The sequence below is a fragment of the Equus asinus genome, chromosome 21 (genome assembly GCF_041296235.1).
Source record: "Equus asinus isolate D_3611 breed Donkey chromosome 21, EquAss-T2T_v2, whole genome shotgun sequence".
In the NCBI taxonomy this organism is placed as follows: Eukaryota; Metazoa; Chordata; class Mammalia; order Perissodactyla; family Equidae; genus Equus; species Equus asinus.
Genome location: NC_091810.1, coordinates 73735531 through 73750509, shown reverse-complemented (window position 1 = coordinate 73750509; position 14979 = coordinate 73735531). Strand labels below are relative to the sequence as shown.

Genomic DNA, 14979 nt, shown 5'->3' with positions numbered 1-14979 from the left:
TGCACTCAGGTAACCTTCATCCAAGTAAGTTTTTTCCCCAGTGTTTCTACTTATAAGAAGGACATACATTTATTTGTAAGCCTTAAGCCAGAAGTAAGCTTCAGAGTGGAGTAGAGGGTATGACCAGCATATAGTAAATACTAAATAAATATTTGTGGAGTGAATGAATGAATGAATGAATGTCATCTGTAAGTGAAGTGTAGTATTGCATCCTAACATTCTAAAATATGGTTTTCTCCCCAGGCTAAGGAGAAATTCCCAGTCCTGGGTGAGTAGTGTTCTCCATGAATGAGAGAAATAGATTCAGTCTCTGGAGGGCCTCCATTACTGACAGCAGAGAGGAAATTCTGAGGTTTACGAAAGGCTGCAGACAGTCTTGGTTCTATAGCACACAGCAGGCTGGGAGCTTGGCTGCCATCTTTAGTCCCTTCTTATCAGAAGTTTTCAGTTTGACTTTTTGAGTATTATCTTTTGGCTGCTTACTTTTTTAATAATGTTTTATAATTCCTAAACATTTGTCACTTGCTTTTCTGACTGCAAAAGTAATGTGTAAAGTTATTGTAGAAATTATGAAAAATTTAGTAAAGCAGAAAGAAGGAAAGAAAAATTGCTTGTAATTCTGCCACCCAGAGAAATGTACTGTTAATGTTTGATATATACCCTTCTAGTATTTTTTCTGTGTGTGTGTTCATGTGTGTGTGTATAAATATAAAAATCAATTTGCATTGTATGTAATTTAATTACTTGCCTTTTTCACTTAATATATCCTGATTATTTTTTCATATGACTTTTGGTGGTTCTCTGAATTTTGTTGTATAAATAGAAAATAATTTATTAAACTGGTACCACATTTTGGGGACATTTAGGGGTTTCTTGTGTGTAAGTATACGTGTGTGAGTATATGTGTGTGAGTGTGTGTTGCCCTCATCTATGGAAATTTGCTTAGAATAAATGTCTAGAAGTAGAGTTGCTTCCAGACATATTTAAGGTTTTTGTTATGTATTGCCAAATACTTAAATAATTTCTGTTCTTGTCAGTAATATATGAGGGAGCCCAGGAAAGAGTTTGATTATTGAAAAATATGTTTTCACTCTTTCACTAAGTAACAAATTGTGTGTTTGCATTTATTTGATCATTGTGTGGTTTGACTTTTTTTCTTATTCGTTGATCCTCTGTATTTCTTGTTCTTTTTTTGAATTGCCAATTCATTGTTTTTGCCTCTTTTTCTATTAAATTACTTATTTTTACATTAATTTATGAGAACTCTTTGTATATAAGGATATTAATTTTTTGTTTTATGATTTTCCCCCGTTTGTCATTTGTTTCAACATTGCTTATGGCTCTGTTTTTAATGTACAGAATTTTAAATATTTTATTACAGAAAATCTATTAAGCTCTTTTTTTATATGTTTTATATGACTAGAAAGCTTTCCCTCCTCTGAGGTCAGATAATTAATTTCTTATTTATTTTCTTCCCATTCTTTGGGCTGTATTTGTGATTTTCTTTTTTTTCTTTTTTTAAGATTGGCACCTGAGCTAATAACTGTTGCCAATCTTTTTTTTCTTTTTTCTGCTTTTTCTCCCCAAACACCCCCAGTACATAGTTGTATATTTCAGTTGTGGGTCCTTCTAGTTGTGGCATGTGGGACACCACTTCATTGTGGCCTGATGAGTGGTGCCATGTCCGCGCCCAGAATACGAACCGGCAAAACACTGGACCACTGAAGCGGAGCATGAGAACTTAACCACTCGGCAGCAGGGCTGGCCCCCTGTGATTTTAGGAGGAAAACTCACTTGGGGGTCCAGGACAGTGGCATAGTGGTCGAGTTCATGTGCTCCGCTTTGGCGGCCCAGGTTTTCAGGTTTGGATCCCGGGTGTGGACCAACACACCACTCATCAAGCCATGCTGTCGTGGCCTCCCACATAAAATAGAGGAAGATTGGCACAGATATTAGCTCAGTGACAATCTTCCTCAAGCAAAAAGAGGAAGATTGGCAACAGATGTTAGCTCTGGGCCAATCTTCCCCAACAACAACAACAACAACAACAAAACAAAACAAACACCTCACTTGGAAGAACTCAGTGGGATTGTTTTACTGAGGGTTTGAATGTCTGCTTTCCTGGGCTGTAACTACAGTGCAAAGCATGAAGTCTCGGCCGTGGTTCTTAAATGACTTGTCTGTAGTCCCCTTTGAGGATGCTGGCAGTAATTGCTTGGAAAATAAGTTTTTGCTGAAAGGGGAGGCAGGAAACTGCTGCTGATAGTTCTGAAGTCCAAGTAATTTTCCACAAAGAACTGAAATAGGCACTGTAAGGAAAATTATGTTTATATTATAAATATACGAATATATACCCTGTAGCACTCTGTTATTACAGCTTAAAGTATGTAAATGAATACACTGCGAAGCGTTAATGTCACCGAAGCAACCACACATTGCGATGGTCTGGAAGTTTTTTGCTTGTAAATTAGTGGTTTCGTTTTCTCAACATCAAACTTCTAATTGCTCTATTTTTTGATTTTATGCTTTGCTTTCAAAATTTAGGTCAATGTTAGTTTTTGATTTGTTGAGAATCCTGGGCCCCCCTCCCCACTTTGGGAAAAGTTGTGCAATTTAATGCAAAATTTAACCTTATTTTTACTTAATAGCCGTTTCTGTTAAAAACTTTTAAATATTTTTTGTGTCACTAGGATTTTTTTATGTTGTCTTCCTTCCTATTTTCACTGATTAATTTTTGATGTTTTTGAACTTCATGGAAAGGTTTCCCACTAGTCTTTCCCAGAATCACACGATGAGAACTTGTAAGAAGTATATCCTGATATCTAGCACGGTGCTCAGCCCATAGTTAGCACTCAATAGGTATTTAATGCACAGTGCCCATATGAGTGAATCTATTTGCTTTGCAGGGTTTCTCCAAAGAAATTAAAATACCTAAAACCAAATATGTTGGCTACATCAAGGATTATGAAGGAGCCACTTTAATGGGATGTGAGCTGAATCCACGGATCCCATATACAGAATTTTCTGTCATCATTAAGAAGCAGAAGGAGGTAAGCACGTGACTTCTATACAGGCCAGTCTTAGTTGGGGTGAGTTGTGAATCTTTGGGCTCTGGGTTATTGTGTGTCTGGGTGTACTGGGTGTCATAATCTCAGTTTGCATCGATTTCTTCTTTGAAATCGATTTGTCTTCACTCAAGGTCACCATTCCTGACAGAGTCAACACTTATTAAATTGGTGTAAAATGCAAAACTTGTGAAGTATGATCACGTATCTTAACTTCATCCTCAAGGCCTTTAACACTCTGCCTCAAGCAACCTTACCAAACTTATCTCTTTCTTTCCTTTTTAAACTATTCTCCAGGGCCATTACTGACCTCCCTCTCTCAACACACACGCAACTGAACCTCTTCAGCTGTGTTCCAGTTCTTCCTTTCAACTTCTCGAGCATTAGTTTGAACCAACTATTTGAATTTAAGTGTTTATCCTCTTACATAAACATTTATCTTAGTGTGTATTAATCTCTCCTTTTACCTTGCCAGTTCTGAAGGCTTATACTTCTAGGTATTGAGTGATTTGTTATCTGATTTTGGGGTGAAGTCTTTTATGCCTATGAACTAACGGAGAAGAAGTAAAGGGAAAAGTTAATAGATTTGACTATATAGCAATTTTACATTTCTCTAAGACAGAGAAAAGATCATAAACAGGGTACAATTGAGGAGTACACATAGGCCATTTATTAAATGAGTGAACTTTGTGTGTTAAACCCAGGATCACCTCTTTGCTCCCCCTAATTCATTGGAGTTCAAAAACTGGGAGTTTGCAGCTGTGTCATCCCACATCAATTCCACTTTATAATTCTGTTAGTCATTCTAGTGTACTTTTTTCTACCAAGTAACTAAAAAAGACATTTGTCTTAAACCTGTCTTTGTTTTCTCGTTTCTACTAATGTCCCTTAATCCCAGTTCTTAGTTATTTGTCGGCCATCACTGACGTAACAGACATAAAGCTCCTTACACAGTGTCTGGTGCATAGTAGGTGCTCATTAAGTATTTTCCTTTTACTAACAGTGGCTCAAACTTGCTCTTATTCTTCCTGTGAATGTGAGCAAAAGGCTTTTTTCAAATTCGAAAATAAAAACAACCTTTGTTGTTTCTTGGTCAAAGATGTCAGCCTAGGAGAGAATTCCAAATAGGGTACTTGGAGAGTTAATAAAAGCCCAGCAGGCTCCTCTCTGTCTCTCTCTGAAGAGCTAGCTTTCTTCATTGTTCTCTTTGGGGCTTAATGAGCAGGTCTGAATTCAGCAGCTCATTGTTCATCATTAGAGGCTGCTGGCCAACTAAAGCCATCACGGTGCAGTCAGCTGCGCTTTCCTAATTCCTCCTCCCAGCAGCACCGGTTCATCTCCACAGTGTAAGCTGAGAGCAGGATTCCCCTGCCAGGGTCTTCAGATTCACATAGTGCAGATCTGTTGGTTCTTCCCATGTAATGGGGAAAGCCATAAGCACAGGGCTAACCAAAGCAGTCAAGTTTTTAGAAGACAATGCTCCCTCTCTCTTCTTCTTTCTCCTCTCCTCTTGGATCTCTTCTCTGTCTCTCCTCACCTTCCCTCTTTGCCTCCAGCCTTCTCTAACACACACCATTGAATGGATGAGGCTGGCTTGGAGCTGTTAACCTAGTTCTTTTAAAAGAGATTTGGGAAAAAAAGAGATTTGAAGTCACCATAATAATATATTTGTATTCACATAGTATCTTCTTCCACAGAATTCAAATTATTTTCACAAGTATCATTTATTCCAACTTTGAAAACCCCTTTGAGGAAGGCAGGGACTAATGGTGGTAGCAAACAAACTAAATATATGGAGGACTTCCCTAGCCCCCAAAGCATACAAGAGCAGAATAAGTTATAGTTATGGTTAGTGGGGATGGAGAGAGAAACCTGGTACAGTTGGACAGGTGGAGTAGAGAGTGGGAGTGGAGTACTGCTTTGTGAGTGATGACTCCAAGGGAAAGGTAGGGTCCATAACAGCCTAGCATCATCTGAGATGGCTTTGTGGGAGACGTGTTTTGAATTGGACAGCCTGGTAATGGAATCAGCATGAGCAGAAATTCAGAGTGCAACATAAGTAGATTCATGGGCGCATGAACAACTGGGACCATAGTTGTGTGGGTGATGGAAGCTACTATTTGAGAAATTGTGAATAGGCCATAAGCAGGTAGAATTGAGTGTGTGTGTGTGTGTGTGTGCGTGTATGTGTGTGCATATGTGTGTGTGGGCTGGGAGGTGGGATAGTTCTTAAATCTTAATCCATGTGTGAGACTACAAGGGCCTGGGTTTGAGGGGCCAAAGTAAGGGCGAAGCAAAGCAATATGACTTTTGGTAAGAAGACATTTTGAGACTTGGTGACATATTAAAGATGGGGTAGTCTCCCCAAATTTTCTGTTTGGGAAAACTAAAACTGACAGCAAATGAGAGATGGATTTGAGGAGAGGAAGATGATGACACAGTGGGGAAGTGAAGACAGCTTCTAGGGTGGTGAAGATAGGAGACTGGAACAGAAGTAAAATGTCCTCTTTCTCCAAAGTGATCCTTGGAGGCACCGGTCACGCACCAGGAGCCCACCACCTTCAGGGTGTTACGTGAGGGGTATGGAAGCCGCTTAGTCAGGTATCACCTTAGAGAGTATCCTTGGTAAAGAGAAAAAACTTTTCAAATTATAATTGAAATTATATTTTCTGAAGGTGTCCATTTAAGAGATTGCCATTGGGATTCTTTTTAAAAAAGACTTTGATTTATAAATAAAGGGAGAGCATCCATCTAGATCAGCCTTGTCCAAAGTGGCAGCCACTTGGATATGTGTGTGGTCAAAGTTGAGATGTGCTGTAAATGTAACGTACACTCCAATTTTGAAGACCAGTATGAATAATAGAATGCAAAATATCTCATAATTTTTTTCTATTGATATTATGCTGCAATGATAAGACTTTGGACATATTGGATTAAATAAAAATATATTGTTAAAGTCAGTTTCACCTGTTTTTACTTTAAAAAAATGTAGCTACTAGAAAATTTAAAATTACGTGAGTGTTTTGCATTATATTTCTATTGGACAGCGCTGAGCTAGATTTACAGGAGTGTCCTTTTACTAGTCCCATTCATTTTGTGAAGTTCTTTGTTTAATTGTTGGGATTATGAATTCATGCTGCAGCGTTTACCGGCAATATGTTTGAGATCAAGCAGTTAGGAACTGGAATTCTTTGTTTTCTTCTTTGAATTAAATTGATGGCTGTTATTGTTTTGGTTTTTCTTTTCCAAAATTTAGTTATGATATGGTTGATTTCAGGATGGTGGTTTTTAAGTTTTTTTTTTCTTCTTCTTTTTTTAAAGGGAAAACTGCACTGTTTTGGAGATGGTAACCTCAGTACATTAGGAATTATATAAAACAAACACCTCTCAAAATTCCCTCACATTGTGGTTGTGGTTGTGTGGCCTTAACAAACAACTCTTTAGAGCTGCTTTGTTGATGCAAATAGCATAGGGTGAGGTCAAGCCTTGAAAAATGTGAATAACAGTAAGGCCATCCTCCCAGGCTGTGGGGACTTTCTGAGCCTATTCATTTGCCCTTGGGTCTGCGGGCACAGTTCCTAGTCCCGGGATGTAAGAGGTGCCGACGCCTGACTGGGGAGCAGATGCACAGGCCTGCTTTACCTTAGCTCTGGCAGAGGCTCTGCGGAAAAGCAGGGCGAAATAATTGACTCTGATGCTAAAGAGGACAGTGGGCCCTTCGGGCAGTGTGTTCCCTCAGGATCAGCTTTTCTGGGTGGCAGAGGACAAGTGTTCAGAGAGTTGTGTGAATGACACTACGTGGGCATGGGGTAATAGCATGTTTTCATGGCTTACCTCTTAAATAGCGTTCACCCCTTTCTCCCTTTTATTTCCTGAAGACTTTGTTTTGTTAGAAGAACGACTGCTTAGGTTGACTGACTTAAACTGTAGCCACAGACTTCTGTCCTTAAACACATTTTCTTCCTGTGCTTTACAGATAATTAAAAAGCTGATAGAAAGAAAACAAGCCCAGATTCGAAAAGTCTACCCTGGACTTTCATGTTTTAAAGATGGAGTTCGACAGATTCCGATAGAAAGCATTCCTGGAATTAGTATGTATAGATCTTCTTTTAAAAGCAAAATCTTTTGATAATACTGCGAGATGTGTTTGAAACAGTTACCAAGGTGCAGTGATTCGGAAAGCTTTTTGCCCTGCCTGTCTCCATTTGTGTTATTTCTAGTCTTTTAAGAAGGCAGCAAATGCTTTCCTTTTGTCTCTTTTCTCTACTTCCCAATGCAAATCAACCAAAGAGAGCTTCAGTGACCCCTTGTTACGGTTATTAATGTCCATGTTTATTGAGCGCCTGCGGTTTGTAGCACAGTGCTAGGGCCACCCACATGTGACCTTGAAGGTAGGGGAATTCTCCTTTTACAGATGGGGAAATTGAGTCTCCGAATGCTTAAGTCCTTAGATGGTTAACCTTAAATGGCACCTGGCTGGCAACTGTCAGAATTAGAATTAGAATTAGAATCAGCCCAGTTCGATCTCCAAACTTCTTGCTGTCCACACTGTGTCTCATTGCCGTCGTGGGTGCAACCTGCATAGAGCTGGGCTTGGCTAAATTCGTTTCCCCAAACTTCTTGAAAAGATGATTGGAAAGCATATAATTTGTTTCAAGTTCCCTATTTTACAGTATTTTCCCAAGGGTTCTTATCTGCGAGTATGTTAGAGGCGAGTTGTATTGGATTAAACATACAAAGTAGCTATTTTTGTAGATGAGGAACTATCAAATATCAGTGCTTTCATTCGGTTCAAATCCAGGATTTTCTAGTATATTGAAGATTTAATAAACAACACAAAATCAAACGAGCTAAAATTCTCCAGAAAAAAAAAGATATGTAGACAAGGTATATTTCTTCATTACAAAATCTACCCTATTGCAGATCTTAGTTTCACTGGCAGACCCAGAAATCTGACTTCCCTGTATTATCCCTATTAATGGCTTAATAGCTGCCAAATCAGTGAATGGCAGCTTGTGCCAGGCATTCTTCTGCTTTTTTTTACATGCATCAACTAATCTTGAAAGGGATAACAGTGCCTAAGTTTTAGAGTTCTATTTTATAGATTGATAAACTATAGAGGCAAAAGGTTGAGTAGTTTTTCTAGAGTAAATTAGCTTTTAAGGAGAGAGCGAGAAATCAAATCCAGTTCTATTGGATCCAGACTGTGTTTTCTTTCTGCTGCACTAAACCGTCTTGCATTACAAGCAGGGTCTTCGCCAAACAAAATAGAGACCAGGACAGAGTTTGTTCTAAGCTAAAATAACAGCTTAACTCTTTCACATGGTGATTCGCAAAAACTGTGACTTAGAGCTTAAAATATATACATACCCACAGTAGTGGACATACTTACTTTTTATGTTTCCCTATGAAAAGTTGGGGTTCCTGCTTTAAAAAACACTAATGTATACAGCAGTGTTGTCAGTCTAGGAAGTGTTTCGTGTTGTTAGATGTATAAGGAAGTCACTAATGGCAGTTAATTTCAGTCTCTTCCTAGAAATAGACATTTTTGAGGCATGGCTGTCATTTATTGCATTTTTAATAAGTATTAATTATGTTATTCTCTTGACCAAAAGCAGTTCTCATTCAGTGTTTAATTTCATTGACATATAGGAGAGACAGGCTGGAAACCGAGTGGAAAAGAAAAAAGGTAAGTGTGATGGGCGAGAGATATTAATGGAAGTGATTTTTTCCCCTCCCAGCAACTTAGAGAAAATGGGCAAACTGATTGTAACCACCTGTTCAACGCTTGTTGGGTTTCAAATTTTCATAAAAAATCTGGAATAGTTCTTAATTTTAGGTTTTTGTAAAAATGACCTGAATAGGAATCACCTGGCAGGAGGATAAAAAACTAATTGTTGGGGCTGGCCCCGTAGCCGAGTGGTTAAGTTCGTGCGCTCTGCTGCAGGCGGCCCAGTGTTTCGTTGGTTCGAATCCTGGGCGCGGACATGGCACTGCTCATCACACCACGCTGAGGCGGCGTCCCACATGCCACAACTAGAAGGACCCACAGCTAAGAATATACAACTATGCACCAGGGGGGCTTTGGGGAGAAAAAAGAAAAAAAATAAAATCTTTAAAAAAAAAAAACAAACTAATTGTTGTTTCTTGTTGTTCACTCTTTTCCTTTCAAGTAAAGAGCCCAAAGACCCTGACCAGCTGTATAGCACGCTCAAGAGCATCCTCCAGCAGGTGAAGGTGCGTGGTTTCTCTTCATTCGCCTCGTGCAAATATTTTGAAATGATTTCCCACATGGAATTTCTATATTAGATACCTTACTTTTTTCTTTACTCAAGAGCCATCAAAGCGCTTGGCCCTTCATGGAACCTGTGAAGAGAACTGAAGCTCCGGGATATTATGAAGTTATAAGGTTCCCCATGGGTAATGCCATTAACATTTTCTAAGTATAGATTTAAAACTCTCTGGATGGCGGTGTGGGGGACAATGGGTGCTGAGGTTGACTTGTACTCTTCTGTTGGAGGGTAGGATGTGTATGAAGGGCGGTGGGATTCCACGTTCCCGTGGAGGGCAGTGATATCAGAGCAGAATGGTAAAGGAGAAGTGGGTGGCTGTGTTCTTTAGAGACATTCTGCAGCTGTCTTTTAGAGCCTACACACCAACATCACCAGATGCAGAAGGCCCAGGTGGGGAACTGCAGACAGCACTAGCTCTGAAAGCAGGCTGTTGGCACGTGACCTTGCTTATATTGTACATGTTTGGCTGCAAATGGAAAAGCCTCAGATTGTCCTCTTGATGTATTTTGAGAGTCTGTCTGAGAATTTTTGAAGGCAATACAAGAGAAGTTAGAGTAAGCTGCTTGACTGCTGTACTTTCAGAGGGAAAAATTCTGGTTAATGCAGTTCTTGCTTTTCCATGCTCTTGGTGGATACTGTTAGTGTCACTGTTTATGCTGCTATTTTAAGCTTTGTCTCACATCCAAAACCAAACAAACAAAAATGGCTTTAGAAATGTAGAATTGTGGAATTTGCTGCTGTGCCTGCACCATGATTAATTGAATCAAATAAATGAGTTATTAATTGAATGAACTGAGAATGCCCAAATTAAACCAATTTGGAATTGTGCAGATGACAGACAACTAGCTGAAATGTTTTCTTTTCAGTCAGTTATGTGGCCCTTTTTTTTTGTGAAACCCTCATGGGAGGTTGTGTGAGTTTGGGGAGAATAATTCTCTTTCAGCCCCTGTCCACATGTACTCTGAGACCTGCAGGTCCAGTCTGTCGTAGCTTACTTAACAGCCTGCTTTCTGAAAGCTTTTTGCCTGGTCCAGCCTGACAAGGCTGTGGGCCTCTCCAGTTGGCTACCACCTGTGTGCATTGCTGAATGCTCATGAGGGGAAAATTGACCCCATTGAGCAAGGCCAGTGGTAGGGTGAGGTGTATGCTAGACAAAGTTAATTGAAACAGTAAATGGTGCTCTTTAGTGGAGCAATAATATGTTTCTTGGGATGCATTTAGGTGCTGAGTGAAATGTTGTAGCCTTACCCCTAAGATTGACATGTTTTTGAGGACAAGACTGACAAATCAATAATTTTACTTTTCTCCATTGTTGCCTCCTCGGCTTTTTCTAAAAACGTTTCTTCTCTTTCCCCCATTCCCTAAAAAACTCTTTTCTCACACATGAATGAGATCTAACCTGTTTCATTTAGGGAGTCACATTCAGAACAGCATCTGAATAGTTGGGTACAACGTGTCTTCTTACCACACGTGGATTGCTAGGCAAGGTTTTCCTGTTTCCCCAGATTTCCCAAGATGGTGGGAGATGAAAATAGAATAATTTAATGATATCTCCATATTTGGTTATCACTGATGTTTAATCACCTTCTTTTTTTCACCCATGCCATTTGGTCAACTGAAAGAATGTAAGAAGGCTAGAGGAAGAAAGGTGTTATCTATAACTTTAGAATAGAAAGGAAATGCGCAGAATTGATTGTAATTATTTAGAAAGGTCCAAACACTTCTATGATTTTTGTTTTGTTTCTGCTGTATTTTAGGCTCTCCCCTTCTCTTCTTACCCCCTCCTTCTGAAACAGTTTGGAAAATTTTGGGTAAACTTTTTGTGTCATTTAATTCTTTTTTTCGTTTTCATTTTCTTTTTTTAGTTTCATGTCTCTTCTTTCTAAACCATTACAAACTTAAGTGGTAGGCATTTAGGTGGGAGGAAGGTAAGCATCTAATTTTACCTAAAGAGGCACAATTTCCTTGTGCTTTTTTCATTAAATGAGAGAACATCATCATCTGGTCAGTCATGCTCTGGTGATAGATTTAGTTGGGTATTTGCTGAGCCTTTGTGTATCTTAACACATTTCAATTTTTCTTTCCCTTGAAACTTTCAGTTAGAGAAGAAAGAAATTGAAAGTTGAATTCACAGATGTGATGACATACCTCTAACCGAGATAGGCTTTAATCAAGGGAAATAGGCAGGAACAGATATTTCTCATTTTTTTCTTTGGTGTTTGGTGGTAGATTTAGGATTTCAATGCATATGAATTTCTCCCCATATTGGGTGATGCACATAAATGTATTTATATTATTAAATGATAATACCAATGTATTTAGTTGTAAGTCTCTTTCCCTCTGGAAAATTTGGTGATATAGTGGGAATTTGGGTTTCTGGTTGTCAAAAGTATTTATTCAGCAATTTTGACTTATTTTGCCATGTATAGTTAATATAAATCTTAGTGATAGAACCAGACTTAGATACAACTAGGGACCTATAAGTGGACAAATGTTAGTATCTTCTAAACTGCATGGAATTCTTTAAATGGTCCTGAGAATAAGAATTAAAGAAGCCACATTGTATTCTTATAAGTTTAGATGAAGTACTATTTTCGTTCGTAAAATAATACAATTTAAAGCAAGTAGGTATTGGGAAGATATTCTTTTTATAATAGTCTCACAAGGCTTATTTGCTTTAGGAAATAGATTATTAAGTAAAGTTTATCATTCTTATTTCATTGATGGAGCCTGAAATTAAATTTGTTTGAACCATTTTACATGCAAGGTCAGTGGTGTATTTGCAAATGTATTTATGATCAGTTTTTCTGCTTTAGTTTTATCTCTGCAACACCAAAACAACTGTGAATTTAGTGAAACAAACTCAGTCTATTGTTTTTATTTAAGTAATGAAATGATTCAATACAAGTGTTCCACCTGCTCTGCTCCGTGTAGATAGAGCCTCTTCTGTGTAATTCTGAATGACTAGCTAACAGTACTTAGCTCACCATACTTACCCCTGCTAATCTACTTAGTTCCCTTGTGCTGAATAGGGGATTGAGCCAGATGACTAATAATGGTTCCTTCAATGTTAAAATGCTGTGATTTTACACAAGAAACCCTCACAAAAGAACGAACATGAAATTTAAGAACTGTTTTCCTTGATTATATGAATTTCTCTTAAACAAAGGCATTGGGATGGTAAAAATGTAATCAAACCGATGACATAGATTTCTTTCCCAATTTCACTTTTGTCAGCTAGTGTTTGAAAGGAGTCAAAGATTGCTAATATTCTTTTTTCCTGTGCAGATCTGAAAACCATGAGCGAACGCCTCAAGAATAGGTACTACGTGTCTAAGAAATTATTCATGGCAGACTTACAGCGAGTCTTTACCAATTGCAAAGAGTACAACCCCCCTGAGAGTGAATACTACAAATGTGCCAATATCCTGGAGAAATTCTTCTTCAGTAAAATTAAGGAAGCTGGATTAATTGACAAGTGATTTCTTTCCCCTCTGCTTCTTAGAAACTCATCAAGCAGTGTGCCTAAAGCAAGGTGGTTTAGTTTTACAAAGAATTGGACATAATGTATTGAAGATACTTGTAAATGTAATAATTAGCACTTTTGAAAAACAAACAAAAAACCTCCTTTTAGCTTTTCCAATATGTATTTAAATTGAAGTCATAGAACATTTTTATTTTATGGAATAGATTTTAATCTATTTACTACTATTAATGTAAATTTTCTATGGCATGTCCATTAGCTGAATATTCAATAATAGATGATCAGAGGTTTCCTCAAAACCTGTATGTGAGGAAATTGCACATAGTACCAAGATTTGGGGGAATGCAGAAAATTTTCAGACCGTGAATGTTTCCATTTTTTCTAATGGAATGTGAGAGTTTATTTTTATTTTATTCTGAAGGACTTTAAGGAAGGAATACATGATAAAAAGCCCGTAAAAGGTGAAATATGTGATATTTGAAGTCTCATTGTAGACTTTTTATATATATTTTTTAAAAACACTCATCTAGATGAGGTGCTTTGAGCAGTTCTGAAAAATGCAGTTCCAGAAAAGCAACTACTTTGATTCCTAAGGAAGAAATTCTAAATAATGCAAACTTTTTTATAAGCATCTGGGTTTTTGATAATTCTGTCTACCTACAACAAACTTGTGAGTGCATAACCACTATTTTAATAATTATTTTCTCTACACAAGTGTGTAATATTATATTTGACTTTGCTTATGCAGGCCATAAGTTCCAAAAGGCAATTTCCTGGCCACAAAGGCATACATTTGAAAACACTTGAGATCGAATCAACGTGCTTTAATAGGAAAACGTGTAATCTATATGTGTATCAAATTTGGTGAATCCTTGTTCTGATAAATGAGGATTTTTTTTCCTGTTCCATGATACACACAACCTCACCAATATGTTTATATGAACATTTTTCCTTTTGCATCTCCAGATTATATTCATTGTCTGAGGTGAATTAATTAAATTACCACCAAGATTTGCTGTCAGTATTTGAACACCTACGCTGGTTTATAGACCCAGGGTAATATCCCACTAAAGCCATCATACAACCTGAGTAACCTGTCTTGGGATTCCAGCTTAGTGCTTGGATTTATTTTCTGATTAACACTACATAGAAAAGTGGGACATCTGCCATCCCAACTCTGGGAGAACCAACTAATGTAAAACAAGTGAAGGCCATCTTGATGGTCTCGACACTAATTTTTATGATACAAATTTATAAACTGATTTTTGTAAAGGACTAGGTTTTAAAAGTGTATTTAACTTGATGTTTTCTATCAGCATAAGTGAATTAAAATGATCATTTAATAGTCATTAAAAACAGTTGCCAGAGATAATCTGCATGAAGGGAAAAAAACCTGCAAATGGCTATTAAGTTGGAAGTATTGTTTTTAATATGTAACAGATATTCAGAATGCTCTCACTGAAAAATGCCTCAGCTTTTGTAAGTATAAGAAACCACCTTGAGTGGCATCTAGATTTCTAAAGAAGAATGATGATACAGTTTGGATTAAGTATCTTGGACTGGTTTTAAACAGTGCTTTGTACCGGATCTGCCGAAGCATCTGTCCAGCTTGGTATCCTGTGAAAGTCTGTTATTTTCTTGGTAGACATTCTTATAGAGTATTGTCTTTGAAATCAGATTGTCTCTTCTATATTGAAAGCATTTTTATGTTTTCTAATTTAAAAATTAATATTTTCTTATAGATATTGTGCAATAAAGCTGAAGTAGGATGTGTGGTTTTTGCAAATGCTTTAACAGCTGATAAAATTTTACATTTGTAAAATTAATATATTGTACTGGTACAAAAATAGTTTTAAATTATATTTTAAAAAGCTCTCATTTGGGTGGTGTGTTTTCTTCTAGCAGATTATGTTTACCAGGGCAAGTATATAATCTAATGGATGACCATCGACTATGTCCTTAATTCTTAACTCTTAAGCATTTTGTTGAAGATGTTTAGAATTGTTGCATTTGTGGGAAGTTTTATAAAGATTCACGGCCCGTCAGTGAGAGATTTTTTAAGAGGAGAGACACTTACCGTGTCTGTGTCTCTTGAGTGGCCCACTGCATCTTGCCCACTGTTATCATTAAACAAAGA

General features: G+C 37.6%; 1 protein-coding gene across 4 annotated transcripts in view; it reads left to right on the top strand.

Moving 5' to 3' along the window:
- The window catches only part of KAT2B (lysine acetyltransferase 2B), a 94056-nt gene extending 79336 nt beyond the window's left edge, over positions 1 to 14720 (top strand). For 2 of the 4 annotated variants that reach the window (XM_044755394.2, XM_070493003.1), the window contains exons 13-18: positions 2907 to 3050; positions 7042 to 7156; positions 8718 to 8754; positions 9239 to 9302; positions 9401 to 9485; positions 12647 to 14720. In XM_044755394.2, the coding sequence (XP_044611329.2) occupies positions 2907 to 3050; positions 7042 to 7156; positions 8718 to 8754; positions 9239 to 9302; positions 9401 to 9485; positions 12647 to 12840 (639 nt within the window). In that variant the 3' untranslated portion in view covers positions 12841 to 14720. Of the gene's footprint in view, positions 1 to 2906; positions 3051 to 7041; positions 7157 to 8717; positions 8755 to 9236; positions 9303 to 9400; positions 9486 to 12646 lie in introns of those variants that run through there. The other 2 variants (XR_011496468.1, XM_070493002.1) reach the window with 2 other exon arrangements.
- The last annotated feature ends 259 nt before the right edge of the window (positions 14721 to 14979 follow it).